This window comes from Eublepharis macularius, chromosome 19, assembly GCF_028583425.1.
Source record: "Eublepharis macularius isolate TG4126 chromosome 19, MPM_Emac_v1.0, whole genome shotgun sequence".
NCBI lineage: Eukaryota > Metazoa > Chordata > Lepidosauria > Squamata > Eublepharidae > Eublepharis > Eublepharis macularius.
The window spans coordinates 8,344,229-8,363,605 of NC_072808.1; the positions used below are offsets into that span (position 1 = coordinate 8,344,229).

The window sequence follows — 19,377 nt, forward strand, 5'->3', positions numbered from 1 at the left end:
TGGCAACTCTCCTCTGGATGGATTCTGTCCTGCCCTCCTTTTCTTATTGGTCCACTTGATGAATCTGCGGGGGTGGTGGGAGGTGACAATCTTTTTTTAGTCTCTGCATTCCGAGGTTGGTAAAATGAGTACCCAGTTTCCTGGGAGTAAAGTGTGATGACTGGGGAAGGCAATGGCAAACCACCCCATAAAAACTCTGCCAAGAAAACATCGTGATGCGACATCTCCCCATGGGTCAGTAATGACTCAGTGCTTGCACAGGGGACAACCTTTACCTTTATACCTGGAAATAGGGCTGTATTGTGGTGCCAAGTCTTCAGTACATAATAAATAATATTCAGTGAAGAACAACTCCACAACAGACAGTGCAATACGTATTTTCCTGGAATGAAGTCCTGTTGAGTTTTATAAGCAACCATGGGGCCCTGCAACCTTATTTTAGCTGCAGTTGTCTTTACCGGGCTATGTAAGGCTGTTGTGCTATCAACAGCCTACACCACTTCTTTCCATAGATTACAACTCAAACATACAATGCTTGGTGATAAAGAATCAATTTCTAGAGTTTGTTCCAAGTTCCTCATAAAAACTGCAAAAACTGTCCCACACTGTTCTTTACCATGTCTGGGCATACGTACACATTTACTACTTGAAGGAGCAAGTTGAAACGCCTATGCTCTAGAGAAGGCAGCACACACCTTTTCTAAATAAATGCATGTGTACAGAGGTGACGATGCAAATTTTCCAAACTTTGTAAATAGCGCAGTTCTGTTAATGTAAATAATGTAAATAATTTCCACAGGGGTTGCTGTGTTAGTCTGTTGCAGGAAAAGGAAAAAGGAGTTCAGGGCCACCTGAAAGACTCAGGGCCAAGCTACAAGTGACGAATGACACTTGAACGGCAAGTGGATTGAGTGGAGCGCAAGTGGAGGGCAAGAGAACAGGGAGGAATACACTTGCCGTTCAAGTGTCATTCGTCACTTGTAGCTTGGCCCTAAGGCCGTTCAAGTGTCATTTGTCACTTGTAGCTTGGCCCTAAGGCCGTTCCAGTGTCATTCGTCACTTGCAGCTTGGCCCTAAGGCCGTTCCAGTGTCATTCGTCACTTGTAGCTTGGCCCTAAGGCCGTTCAAGTGTCATTCGTCACTTGCAGCTTGGCCCTAAGGCCGTTCCAGTGTCATTCGTCACTTGTAGCTTGGCCCTAAGGCCGCTCCAGTGTCATTCGTCACTTGTAGCTTGGCCCTAAGGCCGTTCCAGTGTCATTCGTCACTTGTAGCTTGGCCCTAAGGCCGTTCCAGTGTCATTCGTCACTTGCAGCTTGGCCCTAAGGCCGTTCCAGTGTCATTCGTCACTTGTAGCTTGGCCCTAAGGCCGTTCAAGTGTCATTCGTCACTTGTAGCTTGGCCCTAAGGCTGTTCAAGTGTCATTCGTCACTTGTAGCTTGGCCCTAAGGCCGTTCCAGTGTCATTTGTCACTTGTAGCTTGGCCCTAAGGCCGTTCAAGTGTCATTCGTCACTTGTAGCTTGGCCCTAAGGCCGTTCAAGTGTCATTCGTCATTTGTAGCTTGGCCCTAAGGCCGTTCAAATGTCATTCATCACTTGTAGCTTGGCCCTAAGGCTGTTCAAGTGTCATTCGTCACTTGTAGCTTGGCCCTGATTGACTTATGGTTGCCACAAGACTCCTTTAATGCAGGTGTTTTTCAGTCACTTGCAGTCCTTCTCTGAATATCTGAATTTTTCCATTGTGCATGACGAAAGTGTCCTGTGAAACTCAAGGAGGTCTCCATCGGTGTGATAAAAGATGGCATTTTACCTGCCACACACCCTTTTATCTTTTCAGACCAATCAGAGTATCCTAAACTGATATTTCCAGTCTTTCATACGGATACATCTCAGATAATTTTTTTTCCCGTCCTTCCTGCAGTTTTTCATAAAGAGCCTAAACATATCACAAAATTATAAATTGCTAGTAAAGAAGATTATATCGTTTTATTGACTGCATAGTAATACACAGAGCGGGAGACTTTTTTTTTTTAACATCTTTGTTCATTTATTTATTTTTTTTAAATAAACTTTTTCAATATTTTGACATGCAACATTTGGTGTGATGTGAGCAGAGAGGAAGAAAGTGGCAGGGTGTCAGCAGCCTCCGTAGGAAGGCCAAACGGGGACGCTACCCTGGCGGAGTTTGACAGCTGAGAGACCCCAGGGTCCCTCTGGAGATTGTCACTTCCCCTCCTCCCTCCCACAACCCTATCTGCTCTGCGTGACACTAATTGAAAATGTGCAGTGGACTCACTGTTCCCCTTTGCGATCTACATGGAAAACACAGACTAAAGGCCACTGGTGCCAGCTAATAAAGAGAAGCAAAAAAAAGAAAAGAAACTACCTCCCAAAATGTGTTCTACCCCTCTTGGCAGACCCGTTTGACTCTTGCCTGCCCTTTGGGGCAGGGGACGTGGTTGATCGGGGCGTGAGAGATGACTGACAGCCAAACCCCTCCGGTGGCTCTGCACTCTCCCCCCTGCCACACATACCCTGAACAAACTTGTCTTCCCTTTTCTCTCAGCATTCAGTTGCAGGCTCACGGGGGAGTTGGTGGTCCCACCAGTGCCACGTCTCTGAGCAAAGACCTTGACAACGGAGAGGCAGGCAGCATCCCTCATGCCGTTATGCCGTCCAAAGCTGAGCTTTGAATACAAGGGAGTTCCTTTCTGCAGAACATCAACATTCGAGCCATCCCTAAAACGCCACAGGGATCCTCGCCTTTAAGGGGGATCCCTGTGGTCGAGCCTAAAGAAGGCCGAGTCTCGAGCCCTGTGTGGGCTCTGGGAGGGAAACCTGGTTGCTCTCTCCACTGCCTGTACAGAAACAGCCTGTAAGGATACGAGCTAGTTATGGAACTCGTGACTTTTTTTGGGCAGCGTTAACACCAAAGTTAGTGATTAAACCCCATCAAGGAGCAGCTGTTCTTTTTAGCTAGCTAGTGATACGGAGAGGCTCGGCTCCCCACGGGCACCGTAAGGTCTCATCTGACATGGAGGTGCTGCTAGGGAAGGGTCAATACGGCAAAATGAGGGCAGTGCCTTATAACCCTTCAAGAAGCCCATTCCCACTGCAAGGTACCCTCTGCATCTCAGTTTAATGTCAACCAGTCCTAGCGGTATCTGCTTAAGGCAACGGAGGCAAGAGAGAAGGGGACAACACACTTCTCGACTAGAGAGCACGGGGAGGGGGAGGGGATCAAAGTGTGAGGAGTGACTATATCATTGCCTAGTAAAGTGAGTAGGACAGAGAAACAGTGAGTGAGAGAGAGAAGTAGCCGCTGGATAATATACAGGACACGGAGAGAGCAGGACACACAAACAGGGCCTGTCTTGTAGCAGAGGCCATGGAAAGCCAGGGCTGCAGCATGCAGAGCTGAGGCTTCCGTTCGGATTAGAAACTAAAGAGGAGAGAAAAAAAAGAGGACAGGAAATGAGCAGGTAGGAATAGTCTTGTGAAAGACTTAAGAGTTTCTCTACACGAGATCTCTTACACGAGGACGCTCAAGCGTAGGGAAACGCAATGTTAGCCGGGAAGCCAAGTTTTAAAAGACAGATGGGAAGGCTTTGTCAATTTCACCTCTCTAGAGCCGGCAGAGATTGCGTCTCAGAGGGTCTGTTTATTTCATCTTCGCCTTCCAGAAGAGGAGATGAAATAGTACCTTTCGGGAGCGGAGAAGGCTGTACCTGATGGTGTGTTGAGGCCCCTTGGGCAGTAGGTGGCAGTGTTGTTATTAGCTGGCTGCCGTCTCCTGATGCAGGGGGAAAAGCTTGGCTTGTTCATCGGCTTCAATGCCGCAAGGCAGGTCGCTTCTACAGGAGAGGAGAGGAGAAGTTGATGCATGGGGGGCGGGGGGATGTCAGATTGTTCCCCCTCTGCCCATTCTGTTTCCCCGCCGCTGCAGATAGGAGGTGATTGCTCTTTTCTGGATCCAGCCATCTCAAAAGACAGGGTCAGGTTCTGCAGGCTGCAGATGGCTAGGTAGGTTTGCCAGCCTCCAGGTGGCGGCTGGAGATCTCCTGGAATTACAGCTCATTTCCAGCCGACAGAGATCAGTTCCCCCTGGAGAAAATGGCTGCTTTGGAGGGTGGACCCTATGGCATTACACCCAACTGAAGTCCCACCCTTCCCCAAACTCCACCCTCTCCTGGCTCCACCCCCCAAATCTCCAGGAATTTCCCAACCTGGAGCTGGCAATCCTAGGGCTAAGCCCAACCACCCTGAATGGGCAAGGAGACCGTTTTCCTTCCCTTCTTTCCATGGAAACCACCCACTCAGTCTCTTTATGAGACCTCTCACCTGTTGTCATTGATGTCTGTGGCATTCCCTGCGCACCAGTCCAAGTGAACAACATGGAAAATTTGGGGGCGGGGGAGAAAGCAGCGTTAGTGTTCAGAAAAGAGCTACTCCCAGTCCCAACATTGCTTACTGTATAACCAGCCTTGCCATATATTCTGACTGGGCCAAGATTTAGGTATGACCTGCTGGCACTCTATTCATAACCTATGACAGAGACAGACATTTGTAAATGGGCGCTTGCTAGAAACACATGAGGCCTCCTGGACTCTTCTGAAGTAAGTGGGGGGATATATTTTGTGTGTCCTGCCAGTGTTTCTACTAGTCTGAGAGCCAAGCTCCAAGTGACGCCTGACCCAGGTTGGACACTTGTCAGCTTACCTCAAGTTTTGATGGGAAATGTAGGCGTCCTGGTTTTACAGCTTGGCTCTCCATTACAGCTGCAAGACCAGGATGCCTACATTTCCCATCAAAACTTGAGGGAAGCTGACAAGTGTCCAACCTGGGTCAGGCGTCACTTGGAGCTTGGCTCTGAGACGTGGAGACATCCCTCAGCCTATTACCTTTGGGAGGGGTCCCACCAGCTGCAATGATGTCACTTCCTTAAGTGACATCATTGTGCTAGGCGATGGGCATGCTTCTGCGCTCCACAGGGACCCATGATGTGTGGCAGCATGTCTGCCACCGGCCACGATGATGTCACTTCTGGAAGTGACGTCATTGCGCCTGCTGGGAGCACGCGTGTGCAAAAATAACAGGAAGGTGCCAGCCCCCCTCTGGGAGGGTAAGGAAACGTGGCCACCCTAGATGGTTTAGCTCTAATTTCTGGTTTGGTGGCCACCACAGCGGTCTCAGACATCCATCAGATACAGTGGCCAGCAAAACCAATAGCCTGAGGTGAGGCCTGAGGTGAGTAAATCCTGAACCATCTTCCTAAGGTGCCCGCCCTCCCACTCTCCTCATCACTATAGAAGAAGCTCTTCCCCTCCCTCCCAGTTCCCTTACCGTTGTCCACATTCAGCTTCTGGTAGGAGGTCAGAGGGGCACTGGAGGAGCTGCTTCCACTGCTGGAAGAGGCATTGGTAAAGCTGAGGGAAAGAGAAAGACACGAGAGGTCTAACTCTGTAAAAACAAAGGTCAGTGGGTCACTTTGGCTGGGCAGTAGCAGGAGGTCCACATAACCTCTGAAATCCAAGTCCCACTATGCCTTTTGCAGAGGAGGATGCCAGGCAGCCACTAGAACAGATCACAGGATTTCAGAAACAAATACCTAGCCCTGTACACAGGTTGCACGGAATCAGGGCTTTTTTCCAGCCGGAACTTGGTGGAACAGAGTTCCGGCACCTTTTGCCCCAGGCACAAAATTCTGAGGAACGGGTCTCCCCAACAACAACAACATTCAATTTTTTTACTGCCCTTCAGGACAACTTAATGCCCACTCAGAGCGGTTTACAAAGTATGCCACTATTATCCCCACAACAAAACACCCTGTGAGGTGGGTGGAGCTGAGAGAGCTCTAAGAGAGCTGTGACTAGCCCAAAGATTGGGGGTTCTGTCTCACAGTTGATGTAAGTCCATAGCGCATGAAAATAAATACATTTCTCCGTCATATCCCACCTCCTCTTTTCCCAGAAAAAAAGCCTGCACAGAATGCACGTACCATCCGTGTACACTTGATTCTTCTACATACGCTGAGTCATTTTCATGTTTCATTCAATGCATAAACATCTGATTTTAAATTCCAAGTTTATCCAGGTGCAGATCCCCGGTTTCATTTATAAAGTGAACGTGCATTGGTTCTTTCTTTTTTTAAAAAATGTACGCACATACAGGCAGGATGTACGTGTGTTGACTGTAACATGTGAACAGGGCTACAGAGGGCTTGGGGGAGAAAACACTTGCATACCCCAAGGGAAATGGGGGTGCGCAATACTTTCAAGAGTCTACAGTGTGCCATGTCTGAATAGCAAATTAGAGTATTTGCCCACAGGGTGCTAGATTCCGGTGGCTAGTTCATAAACAGCAATGAAATGAGGTACAATACAGGGACGTAACTCTTTGCAAAGTGTGTGTGTGTGGGGTGTGTGTGTGTGCTAATTTTGTGCAAGTGCCACAGGACTCTTGTTTTATTTTGCTGCTACTGACTAACCCGGCTACCCATCTGGAATTACCCTTTGGCATGTATCTGGAGGCAAAGGATACTCACTAGCTGTCGGGCACGTTGCTGCCAGCATTCTGCAGGTAGACATTCTGATAGTTTTGGAAGAGAGTATTGGTGTAGCTGGTGCATTCCGGGTTGCGGACTCCATAGGGATTGGTGGGGGATGAAGCTGGGTAGTGCCCTGGCCGTACTGGCTTGGCTGCAAAGGAACACAAACGGCACCGTGTAACAACACGCATTTATTCAAAACTGTTTCCCCTCTCCACTCAAGGCCGTAGACAGCCTAAAACGTCGACATTTCGTTTTAGGTCTTCCTCTTTTCCTGCTGCCTTCCGCTTTTCCTAGCATTATTGACTTTTCCAGAGACTCTTGTCTTCTCATAATGTGACCAAAGTACGATAGCCTCAGTTCTGTCATTTTAGCTTCTAGGAAGGATTCAGGTTTGATTTGATCTAGTACACATTTATTTGTCTTTTTGGCTGTCCATGGTATATGCAAAACTCTCCTCCAGCACCACATTTCAAATGAATCAGTTTTCTTCCTGTCCGCTTTCTTCACTGTCCGACTTTCACATAGTATGGATACTATACTCATAGTATAGTATACTCATAGTTTCCACATCTTTCCCCATGACTGCTTACCAATTTGCGCAGAGTGGTTGCGCTTCATGCTGTTCTTGTAGCGCACCGCCTCCTTGATGCGGTCCACCTCCTGTTGATAGCGGCGCTTGTCTTTCATAGCACCCTCTTTCGCTTCCTTCAGTGCACCCTCCAGGGCCTTAACTCTCTCAGCCGTAGCCCGAAGACGTTTCTCCAGTTTAGGAAGCTCACAACGCAGATCTGCATTGTCACGAACCAACTGGGCCCCATGCCAACGAGAAAAGGAGGAGGAAAAAGAAGAGGAGCATGGATAAATAAGGGCGAGGAGGGGCGGGACTCTTGCTCCCCACTGCCCAAGACCTGCACGCTTGTTCTTGTCTTCACATCAATTTCCCAGCTCCATGGCATGTACTTGCTTTTCCTGAAAACCACTGGACACAACCTTCTGTCACAGCAGTGGATGCCTCACAGCATACAAACCTACCCAATCGTCTGCCAAGGTATAGGCAGGGATATAGCACCATGGCTGCTTCCACACACGTTGGATAATCCACTTTCAATACTCTTTAGTGAAGATTTGAAACTGATTTTCCATGTGTGGAACAAAAAATCCACTTCCAAAGGATTGCGAAAGTGCATTGAAAGTGCATTATTCAACGTGTGTAGAAATGGCCATTGTGTCCTCTGGCATCATATCTTCCTAGGGATGCCAGAAGAAGCCTGTAATCTCTGGGGTCCAGGGGTGCACTGGCCTCGGTAGCTACTGGGACTTTACTGGTGGACCAATGGCCTTCTACTCCCACCTGGGCCAAGCAGCCCAATGGCAAGGACAGAACCCGGCCCACCCAAGTCCCCACTCTGGGCCTGGCAGGCTATTTCTCCTCCCCTCTCTTCTTGAGGGGACAGAGTTGGGTCAGAGGCTTTTCCCAGGGCTGCGTTTTTCCTCCCAGCCCACTCCTGTTGTGCTCTCTCCTCCAGCCTGTTTCAGAACTCCCAGCTAGTAAATCCACAGTTTGATTTACTCTGGAGAAAGCTGAGGAGGTAATATACATTTAAATAATTGTACTGAAGGAAAAGAATGGCAAGTGCCGCTTCTCTTGCTACTTCGGGACAATGGTATTTATTTAAAAAAACCAGAACCTGCCAATATTCTCCTTATTGGGAACTTTTTCTTGTATTCTGGAGACATGCCCTGCCCGTCCAAAGTAGCACTCCTTGCTCTAAGCCGTGGCCCCCAACATTTATCCCAAGTGCAGTAGATCCAAGCCGTGCACCGTGCTAAGGATGGTCATGAGGCAGAAACCAGAGCATGAGGGAAGAGCAGATGCCACCAGATGCAAGCTCTCATCTACGGGCAAGCAGCATGCACGGGGGGCAGCAGAACAGCATGAAATGGAGACGTGGCACAAGGGCAAAAAAATACACAAGCAGGACGGAGATCGGCAAGGGAGGGAGAGAAAATGTTTGGGTTGATAACATTTGGCTCCCACCTCCAGAAACAAACATCAGGAGAGAGTATAATGTTGCCAACTGCTTGGAGAAAAAAATATCCTGTCTCCTTAATATTGGTTTAATGGGATGTTATTTACTAGGTGACGTTACTTATTTCTGACCCGATCTTCCCCCCGACACAAAGAGCTTCAGTGGCCCAATTCCACATATTAAGCATCTGTTAATGAAAGAGGATATTTTTATATAGGCCTGTTGGTAATGCTAGTTGGAAGGGGGGAAGTCAGAGCCAAGCTACAAGTGACGCCTGACACAGGTTGGACACTTGTCAGCTTCCCTCAAGTTTTGATGGGAAATGTAGGCATCCTGGTCTTGCAGCTGTAATGGAGAGCCAAGCTGTAAAACCAGGACGCCTACATTTCCCATCAAAACTTGAGGGAAGCTGACAAGTGTCCAACCTGTGTAAGGCGTCACTTGTTGCTTGGCTCTCACTTGCTAAACACTCAAGGCTGAGGATATATGGACCATGCCTCTCTACTATAGGGCTTAGAGCCAAGCTACAAATGACGCCCGACACAGGTTGGACACTTGTCAGCTTCCCTCAAGTTTTGATGGGAAATGTAGGCAGCTTGGTGGAATGTTGGACAAGTGACAGTTGAAAAGTCCGTTGGACAGCAGTTGGAGAGCCAAGCTGCAAGACCAGGATGCCTACATTTCCCATCAAAACTTGAGGGAAGCTGACAAGTGTCCAACCTGGGTCAGACATCACTTGTAGCTTGGCTCTCAGAAAGCTGCAAAATCCAGGAAGGCCAGGGACCTTCACTCACCTAGTCCTAGAGTGAAGGGGAGAGAGAATTGCTCTTGAATATTTAGCCATGAGCAGTTTGCCTTTCTTTGTTTATCTATTTATTTCCTTATTTTCCCTGGCAGCATCTGCCATTCAGGAAAAATTTGGTCAGGGCTCCCATGGCAACGGAAATTGCCAGATGCTACAGAAACAAGTCACCACAAATGAAGTTAGCGAGAATAGAGGTTTTTTGTGTGCGTTAGCCATGCAGGCCAGAATGGCTAGGGTTGCCATGGTAGCAAAATGGGGGGCTATTACTAGAGGAGGCCAGATGCTGATAGGGTTACCATGGCAATGGAATAGTCAGTCACCTCAGATTGCCAATGCAATCACACAGTCAGAACGGGTGGGGTTTTTTTGCCATGGCAATGGACTGGTGAGAAGGAAATAGATGTCTGGCCCCCCCATGGCTCCTCCCCAATTTTGCGCTCCCAATTTGGTCACCAAAGGCAAACATTTCCTGCCCAGCCCAGCAGGCAGGTGGATATGCGGGGGGGGGAAGGCATACGGTACCTTGGAGACCCAGCGATCCAGCTAGGGTGTAGCAGCAAGGGGGAAAGGGGGGGACACAGAAATCGACTGAGCACACCAACAGAGTCCCCAGCCAGACTCGTCCCCTCTTTGGGGACAAGTTATACCCCCTCAGCCAGTGGCCAGCTGTATGGGGATCGTCCCCTCCCTTCCTTCCTCAAAGCACTGAACTCTCTCTTCACCAGGGATGAGCTATGAGGCTATGCTAAGTGGAGGGAGGGAGATGTGGCAGGGATGTAGGGTGACACGAAGTGCAAGAACGGACACACAAATGTACTGGGGCAACAAACAGGAAAAGGAAACGGTGCAAAGAATGGATACAGCAAATGTAAAGGCAGCATCCGTTCTGATCTTGACGGTTCCCCCGCATGGTCTCTTCCCACTTCGCTACCCTGCCTGGGCTGGGCCGTAAGATCTCACCACTCTTGATTAGCATACAACTCTTCATCGGGAAAAGCAACCTCCAAAACACATCTGCGTTTCATCACAGACGGTTTACCTACCTCGCTTTCTCCCCACCAATATCCACCCAATGGTCCAGTACTGTGGGCCCACTGGGCAAAAAATCCTACCAGATCACACTTGCAAAGAAATGTGGCATTATTAGCCAAGGCTGACAAGATCTCAGAGGGCTAGGGTAGCAGAAGGCAGATGTGTGCTGGCCTGCCATGGGAGGAGACCAGGGGTCATTTTGTAGAAAAAGAACTGCAGGCACTCATTAGCATAACTCATTAACATATGCCACGCCCCTTGCCATTAAAGGAAATGTGTTATTAGCATAATTGATTTGCATCTGCCACACCCCCTGACATCACCTATCCTGGCTGTTTTGGACCCAATCCTGGCCATTCAGGGTCAAAATTTGGCCCAAAATGGCAACAAGGGGCTGAAAATGGCCGAACAGAGGCCCAAAATGGTCAGGATCAGGCTGCTGCTGAGCGGGAGAGTGATCCACCACCCGTCAGAGGCCCAATCTGGGCTGTTTCAGCCCCAATCCAGGCCAAAATGTGCTCAAAATGGCTGAAAATCAGGAGGGCAGGGCCACCTGACACGTGACCTCTTGGGAGAACTGCCGGAACTGCGTTCCTGTGCATTTCTCCTCAAAATGAGCCCTGGAGGAGACCATGGCTGGGAAGGGTTAGTGACCCTATCATTTTTCTAAATCAGGCACGGGCAAAGGGGAAACTGACCATGGTGCAAAGCTCTGGTTGCATTCAAGTAAGATAACTTGCTTTATGCAGGACTGCCACTGAAACCTGAAAACGTCAATTCTCAGGGTGTTGTTTTTATTTTACTGTCTTTATGCTGTGATGTGCTTTGAACAGGTCTGTGGAGAGGCAGCATACACATTGTCTAAATAAACTGTATTTAACCTGTTTCCAATGCACCAGCATCTCTCTACCCCTTAGCTTCCTTGCTCCGCTATAGCAAATGCCCTTCAACGGCATTCATATCCTCCAGAATGTCACAGTGAAAAACATCCCACCCTGAAGGGCCGCTAACTGAGGGACTATGGTTGTTGTGGTTTTCCGGGCTGTATTGCCGTGGTCTTGGCATTGTAGTTCCTGACGTTTCGCCAGCAGCTGTGGCTGGCATCTTCAGAGGTGTAGCACCAAAAGACAGAGATCTCTCAGTGTCACAGTGTGGAAAAGATGTAGGTCATTTGTATCTACTCAGGAGGGGTGGGGTTGAGCTGAGTCATCCTGTAAGAGTTTCCCAGGGTGTGGAATGCTAATGGCGGGAGGCTTCACTGTATCCTGAGGAGGTTCTTTGCATATGGATTGGTACTTGATGTGCTAATCTTCTCTGCAGGGCTATTGTCAGGGATCGAAGACCACGTGCCAAGACCACGGCAATACAGCCCGGAAAACCCCCAACAACCATCGTTCTCTGGCCGTGAAAGCCTTCGACAATACAACTGAGGGACTGTTCTATCCCATATCACAGAAGGCAGAGTCAAGGCAAAGCAGTTGGAAGAGAGCAATATCTTATCCTATATTGGCATCTGAGACAGGATATGGGAGTAAACAATGTATTACGTTTTTCAAATGTCACCATTATTTTATTTAATAATTATTTATACAATGTTTGCAGTGATACTCAGAGTCTCTCGACACGAGACATCTGACACGTGAAGAACACATGTACGGAGGTGCAATGTTAGCTGGGAAAGGCAGTTTAAAAAGACAGAGCCGGCGGCAGGGCAAAGGCTTTGCTATACACTGGAGCTGTGTGAAGAGGCTGTGGAATGCCAGAAGGGAAACTTCAGCCCATTGTAACCTCTCCAGGTCCAAGCCCAGCTCTGGAAGGCAGCTCCAGCCCATTTCCATTCCTCACTGCCCTCTGTTGCGATCCCACACAGTTTTAGACTGGAGAGGTGAAATGGATAGAGCCTTCTGAGGGGTGAAGATGAAATTAACAAAACCCTCTGAGGATCGATCTCTGTCAGCTCTGTCTTTTTAAACTCCGCTTCCCAGCTAATATTGTGTCTCCCTACACTTGATGAACACGTATGGAGGCATCTCATGTAGATAGACTCTCAGTGGCATGGGAGTTATAGGTGGCTCTTCTGAGCACTGTTTCCCCAACATGGCACCCTCCCCATGTTCCAGGAAAGTCAGCAAAGCCATTGCCTGGTAGGGCTTATGGTCGGCATGTGGTTCCCACCTTGAAAAAGCCCCTCCCAGAGAAAGGTAAGCTGCAAGCCTCCATGAGATGCAGGCCTTATACCAGTGATGGAAGTAAATTGGCTCTTTTGGTTGATAGTAATTGTGAAGCCATGGGGTGAGTACCCAGTCTGGTTGCATGAGCAGCCTAGTGACTAAAGAAAATGTGTGATCTAGGAGGCCCCCAGTTCAAACCTCATCTTAGCCACAAACTCACCAAGTGACCTTAGGCAAGCCTCTCAGCCTGAAGCTCCGCCCCCCCCTCTGCAAGATCTAGGTTGTATTACTGGCCTACCTTACAGGGCTTTTGTAAGAATTACAATGAGATAATGCACAAGAAGTGCTTGAAACACTGGAAATACCATGTGATTATAATAGATGCCCCTCAAACACATTCCACAGCTTTACTGTTTTGGTAGGCAGTTATTAGGTGGGGTGGGGGCGGAAGAAAATTAATACACTCACATTTTGCCAAGATGCATCTAGAGGCACCCTCCAACCTACCCAGGGCAGGAGGCTGAAGACTGAAGGATGGCAATTCTAGAAATGCATATTAAGAAAATGTTTAAAGTAGGGGCTGCCAGCTCTGGGATGGGAAGACGCTGCCAAGTGAGAAGTGAGATCTTCATCATGTCAGTGCTAATCACACAACAGACGAATAGGCAATCTTTGCATTTTTCTCCCACCCACTGAAAAGATGATTGTAGAAGACATCTAAAACCATCTTGGGTCTGAACTGAATATTGCACATGCAGCTCCTCAGCAGCTCAAAGACAGAGTCAGGAAAATGGAGCGGGGGGGGGGTTGAAGCCTCCCTTCCACCTGCGCCATGTTTCTGATTTAAAACAGGCCCCCGCGGCACTTCAGAAGAGAATTCCAACAGGTAAGTTGCAGAGGCTCAGAAGCGGCTACCCGTCTCCCTGGTGGTCCCATGATAGATGTAACAGGTGAGATGCTGTCTGGACTTGCTCCAAAATCCTGTCCCTCCCCAATCCCCTCGCAACAGTTCACAGCACGTTCGTTCCCATTAGACAGAACTATCATAACAGTGATTGTCTGTCTTTAAAGCTCCTCTTTCCATTGCAGGAAAGCCACATTCAGGTCGGAGCTTGTAGAAGTTGGAACTCTTCAGCATCACCACGGTACTGCCAACATGTCACTACAGCCACACTCACGTTCCCCCCCCTTTAAAACTCAGCCATGGAAGTTGTTAAATAGAAAAACCCTCCATGACTTTCCCCCCTCCTCAATTTCTTATGTCCCTTGCCTACCACTCTGCAAACCTTATTGGAGAAAATTCTACAAACCCACACAGCCTTAAATCCCAACTGCACCATCCGTTTGCCCTGGATTGTTGCCATCAAAGGTGTATTGAGAGTTCTGTCCTGGGAACTTAAAGGCCCACGTAGGCCCACAATGGATTGGAATCACAGTACACGAGGAGAGGGGACTTAAGAATTCTCCTCCATGATCTCTTCCCAATTTGAAGATGCTATTTTTAAAAACCTTTCTATGCCATCTTTCTACCCAAATAAGGTAATCCAAGGTGGTGAACAGCTAGGGATCCCATTCCCCTCGGTGGGGGCAGAAGATCCCCTGCTTTCAGTCTCCACCCCCCACCTCCACTTATCTGGTGGGTGGGGGTGAAGGCATGGGAACAGGACTCCCAGGTGAACTCGCGGAGCAGCACGATAACATCACTGACATCATTGTTCTGCCTGAGAGCACATTTTCGCTTCACTGCAGGCCGATTTGGGCCCTAACCCAGCAGAATTGGGCCCATTTGAGGCCCAAATAGGCCTGCCGTGAAGTGTGTGCATTCCTGTGTTTGCGCGGTGACATCATTGGAAGTGACGTCACCGGAAATGGAAGTGATGTCGCCGGAAATGACATCATCGTACAGCCCATCAAGAGGGGAAGACGGAGGTAAGAGCCAGGTCTCTCCCCCTGCCCCACTGGGAGGGTAAAGTGACCTGACAACCCTACGAACATCTCCAAAGCAGTGACCAAGGAGGCCATTCCTTGGGTTGCCCCCCCATCTAGCCTCAGGTGGCAAGAGGGCACCCCCACTGGAGAAACATGGATCCTATCAATGCACGTGGAACCCCCAAAGGGGCACATAGCAGCCCCCATAGGCCATTCAGGTCTGGAAAATGGCATAGGAGGGGTGAAGAAAAGACGAAGCTTTATCTCCCTGTGGTCCCAATCCAAACCATGCCCGTCCATGCCTAGCATTATATTCCTGGCACAGAACTTGCAATACACCTTTGATTGCACGGACCCAGGGAGGACCCAGAGAAAAGTGTAATGTGCTATTAGTTCAATGAAGTACCACAAAACAGACATTGTAATGGCCACGAAGTGAGCTCTCTGCTCCTTCAAGGACACAGTTCGCATCTAACGAGGTCTCATCAAGCATTCCATAAAGTTTCACTATATTGATTTATGTTTTTTTAATAGAATGCTTGATGATCTCATTTCTAATGGGCCTCTTTCCTAATCGCTCTCATAGGAAGAACCTTATTTTAACATCCAGGAAGAAAGTGGTATGATTCACCAGTTCCGGGAACAGTACCAGGAACATCACCCTTACTGTACATGAAATGAAATCCAGCCCTCAAGTCAGAGCTGACTTACGGTGACCCCTGGTGAGGTTTTCATGGCAAGAGACTAACAGAGGTTAGTCTCGCCTTGCCTCGCCTTGCCATTGCCTGCCTCTGCAGCCCTGGTCTTCGCTGGAGTGGTCTCCCATCCAATTACTAACCAAGGCCAACTCTGCTTAGCTTCTGAGATCTGATGAGATGAGGCTGTGACCAAAACAGTGGGCAAGAAGAGGCTTACAAGTAGCATGTGGCCTGTCCCTCTAAGGGCCAAGCTACAAGTGATGAATGACACTTGAACGGCAATTGAACAGACCCACATGTATTCCTCCCTGTTCACTTGCGCTCCACTTGATCACTACGTGGAGTGCAAGTGAACAGGGAGGAATACATGTGAGTCTGTTCACTTGCCGTTCAAGTGTCATTCTTCACTTGTAGCTTGGCTCACAGACCCCATACACTGCCCATGGCCCTGCCATTCCAGCAAGATGGCGTGGCAAAAGCTGGTGTCTGTGGCACAGCAAGATGGACAGAACACGGCAGAGAGGTCAGTACAAGTTAGAAGTCTTATGATGTGTTTTGGGACTCTCACAGAATCACAGAGTTGGAAGGGGCCGTACAGACCTTCTAGTCCAACCCCCTGCCCAGTGCAGGATGAGCCTAAAGCATCCCTGACAAAGATTCATCCAGCCTCGTCTTGAAAACTGCCAGTGAAGGGGAGCTCACCCCCTCCCGAAGCAGCTGATTCCACCTTTGAACTACTCTGACCGTGAAAAAGTTTTTCCTAATATCCAGCATGTCATTTAAGCCCATTGCTTCAGGTCCTATCCTCTGCTGCCAACTGGAACAGCTCCTTGCCCTCCTCCAAAGGACAGCCTTTCGAATATTTAAAGAGAGCCATCGTGTCCCCCTTCAGTCTGACTGTTTAGTGGAAGGTCAAGGAGGAGAGAGACCTAAGCCAATATGACAAAGAATGGTACCAAGGAAGGTGAGGATTGATTCGGGAAGGAGACTGCCAGCAAGCGTGGAGTGCATGCATCAGGCCAGTGCAGTGTTTCGTGCCAGGCTGGACTTAGGCATGGGACAAAAACTGGGGGAGACATCTTGGCATTGGGCACAGCAAAGAAGGTGATGTCATGAGCAGACACTCAAAGCTGCTGCCGTACACAGAGACGATGCAAAATGGGGGACGGGGAAGAGGCTTCCCCCCAAAGGAATGAGTGGAAAGTGGGCAGGGAGGGCTGAACTTTTCCCAGCCCACACCGCTCTTGCCCCCACCCAGGTCCCTACACTTCTTCACTGTGCTTGTCTGACTCTCTTCCCTCCACTAACCTGTTTGTGAACTTTTGTAAGTTGCTCCAGGTTGTTCTCAAGAAAGGAAATCTTCTGTTTCTGGGAATGAGCCCCCCCGCTATCCTCGGGTTCCAGCTCCGCGCTCTGGAAAAGAAGTACAAAAAAATTGTATTTCTGGAAGAGGGAAAGGAGAGGCCACGTGGTACTGACAGCCACTTTGGTGTAATGATTAAGAGTGGCAGGACGCTAATCTGGAGAGCCGGGTTTGATTCCCCACTTCTCCACTTGTAGCCAGCTGGGCGACCTTGGGTCAGTCACAGCTCTCTGGAGCTCTCTCAGCCCCACCCACCTCACAGGGTGATTGTTGAGAGGATAATAATAACATACTTTGTAAACCACTCTGATTGTGGCATCCTGAAGGGCGGTATATAAATCTATCATCATCATCATCATCATTATTACTACAATCAGGAGGACACTGGCTCAAGGCAAGGGCCTACTTCTATCGGGGAGCAACAAAACAAGCTCTTGAGTGTCTTCCTTGATTTCCTTCCTTCTTCTGCAGTATCAAAACTCCAGTCTAAATCAGAACTGTTCCTGCTTTTTAAAAGTCAAATGAGTATTTGTGGGGGGAGGGATTCCCAGTGATGGATCTCCAATGCAACACGTAGTTCTGCCCTTGCAAGAAACAGAGCTGTGAACTAGAAAATCCCCCAGTTCAAACCTTTCCGTTACCAGGCACTTATTTGGGGGTCATACCATTATTTCTCAAGCTCAGCACCTCCAACTCTCATCTGCAACATGGAAATAAGCCTATCGACCTACAATGCGGTTATAAGGGTTACGGAGATAATAAGAAATGGTTTGACTATTCTAAAGTGCTAGTCGGAGGTGAATTATTATTATTGGAAGCTGGAGGACCGAGGGGAATCATGGGGAGCAATTTCGAAATCCTGCACCACCCTGCAACATCTCCTCTACCAGGATTCTATAAGCTCTCAGGGTCTTGAGCAGGCTAATTTCCCCTCCCTTCCTTTTGCCCTGGAATTGACTCTTGGGCTGTTCTCAACATTCCATCTTCTGCTGGGGCATATTGAGTCCTCATCAGTCCAAAGACTGCTACCATTATCTATCGGCAGTCTGGTTTTGCAGTTTTCGTCGTTCACACTGGGTGGGTGAGGGGCTAGGAAGCAGTCATTTTACAATTAGATTCAGTAATTATTCAAGAACCACCTACTTTCTTAACTCGAGTCGTGACGTCTTGAACGAACAGCTTGCGAAGGTTGTGGAGGGTCTGGAGTTCACGGGCCTAGAGAGAATACAAAAAGAAAGACAAAACAGAGATAAGATCGCCATGAGGTTCAGTCTCGCCTCTTTCAAGGGCATCTTGGATAATTACCACAATTTTCCAGGGTATCTTAGATAAGGGGTCATTTCGTAGAAAAAGAGTTTGAGGAACTTATTAGCACATCTCACTAGCATAACTCACTAGCATATGCCCCGCCCCTTGACATCACCAGAAGTATGTCATTGGCGTGACTGATTTGCATATGCCACACCCCCTGACATCACCTAGCCTGGCTGTTTTGGACCCAATCCTGGCCATTCAGGACCGAAATTGGGCCCAAAATGGCGAAAGGGGCTGAAAATGGCCAAAAAGGGGCCCCAAATGGTCAGGATACGGCCGCTGATGAGCAGGAGAGTGATCCACCATCCGTCAGAGGCCCAATCCAGGCCGTTTCAGCCCCAATCCAGGCTGAAACGGGCCCAAAATGGCCGAGAGTCAGGTGGTCGGGGCCACCTGACATGTGACCTCTTTGGGGAACTGCCGGAACTGCGTTCCTGTGCATTCCCCCTCGAAATGAGCCCTGTCTTAGATACTTACCACAGTCTCCTCCAGCCCTTTGAGGTCCTGCTTGGACTGCTCATGCCGCTCGTACAGAAATCTGAGAGGCAGAAAGGAAAGGGTGGTCAAGGTGGGGAAGGGGGCAAATATGTCCGTTTCAGGGCAGATGTAGGTTGGGAGCCAACATACATACTACACTTGATTTGCATTGGGATCTGGGTGCTCAACCTGATTTGCAGTCAAATCTTAGAGCGGGAGCTAATCTTTCCAGACGTCTGTGGGAGAGTGCTGTTTATCCCTTCCTCTGTATTCCCCTGGGGTTCATTCTCAGGGCATGTGGAGACAGAGTAAAAGGAAACAGGCTCGCACCCATATACAGCCATTTCTGCCGGTGAAAATGGCGGGCGGGGGGTGGGGGGAGCATGAAGCTTCTCCTGTCCCCTCGCAGTGTTTGGAGCTGTGTGGAATAACAAAGTCATTTTTAAAGGTCACTCTCTACTTTGATGTTTGACTGTGAGTCGGGCCGGACAAACCATGTCCTCAAAACAGAGGGGAAAGGGTTTAACAACTCAATCTAAAATATAGAATGAACTGGGAGGGTCAAGCTGCCATATAAAATGTTTAAAATGTCCTCACACGTGTCAAAGATAATGTGGATTGTGGCCCTCTGTCACAGTCCTTGAAGGTAGTTCTGCCAACTTTCCAAGCATTAGCCCCCAGTAATTGGGAAGAGTGGGGCAGGGGGACATCGCAAACGGCTGTGATAAAACGAGGATGGGGAAGTCCATTTTGTGCTTCTCCCGAATCCCATTTTTTTTCCACAACGTTTTAAGAAATCTGTTTGCATGTTGCGAGAGGGGAAGGGACGGGAAGAGGCATGCTGATTCCGCACACGTTGGATAATGCACTTCCAATCCTCTTTAGAGATCATTTGGAACTGAATTTTTCGTGTGTGAAATGAAAAATCCACTTCCAAACTATTGCGAAAGTACATTATCCAACGTGTGCGGAATCAGAAAATTAAACCAATTTCTGTGCTCAAGGGGGTTC

General features: G+C 48.7%; 1 protein-coding gene across 1 annotated transcript in view; it reads right to left on the bottom strand.

Annotated features, from left to right (window-relative positions):
- Positions 1-3,772: 3,772 nt before the first annotated feature.
- Positions 3,773-19,377, bottom strand: part of KIF5A (kinesin family member 5A) — a 68,011-nt gene continuing 52,406 nt past the window's right edge. The window contains exons 21-29 of the mRNA XM_055003525.1: positions 18,367-18,427; positions 17,719-17,790; positions 16,521-16,625; positions 9,905-9,925; positions 7,138-7,354; positions 6,542-6,695; positions 5,341-5,423; positions 4,339-4,366; positions 3,773-3,851 (exon numbers count right to left, since the gene is read on the bottom strand). Of these exons, the coding sequence (XP_054859500.1) occupies positions 3,773-3,851; positions 4,339-4,366; positions 5,341-5,423; positions 6,542-6,695; positions 7,138-7,354; positions 9,905-9,925; positions 16,521-16,625; positions 17,719-17,790; positions 18,367-18,427 (820 nt within the window). The remainder of the gene's footprint in view (positions 3,852-4,338; positions 4,367-5,340; positions 5,424-6,541; positions 6,696-7,137; positions 7,355-9,904; positions 9,926-16,520; positions 16,626-17,718; positions 17,791-18,366; positions 18,428-19,377) is intronic.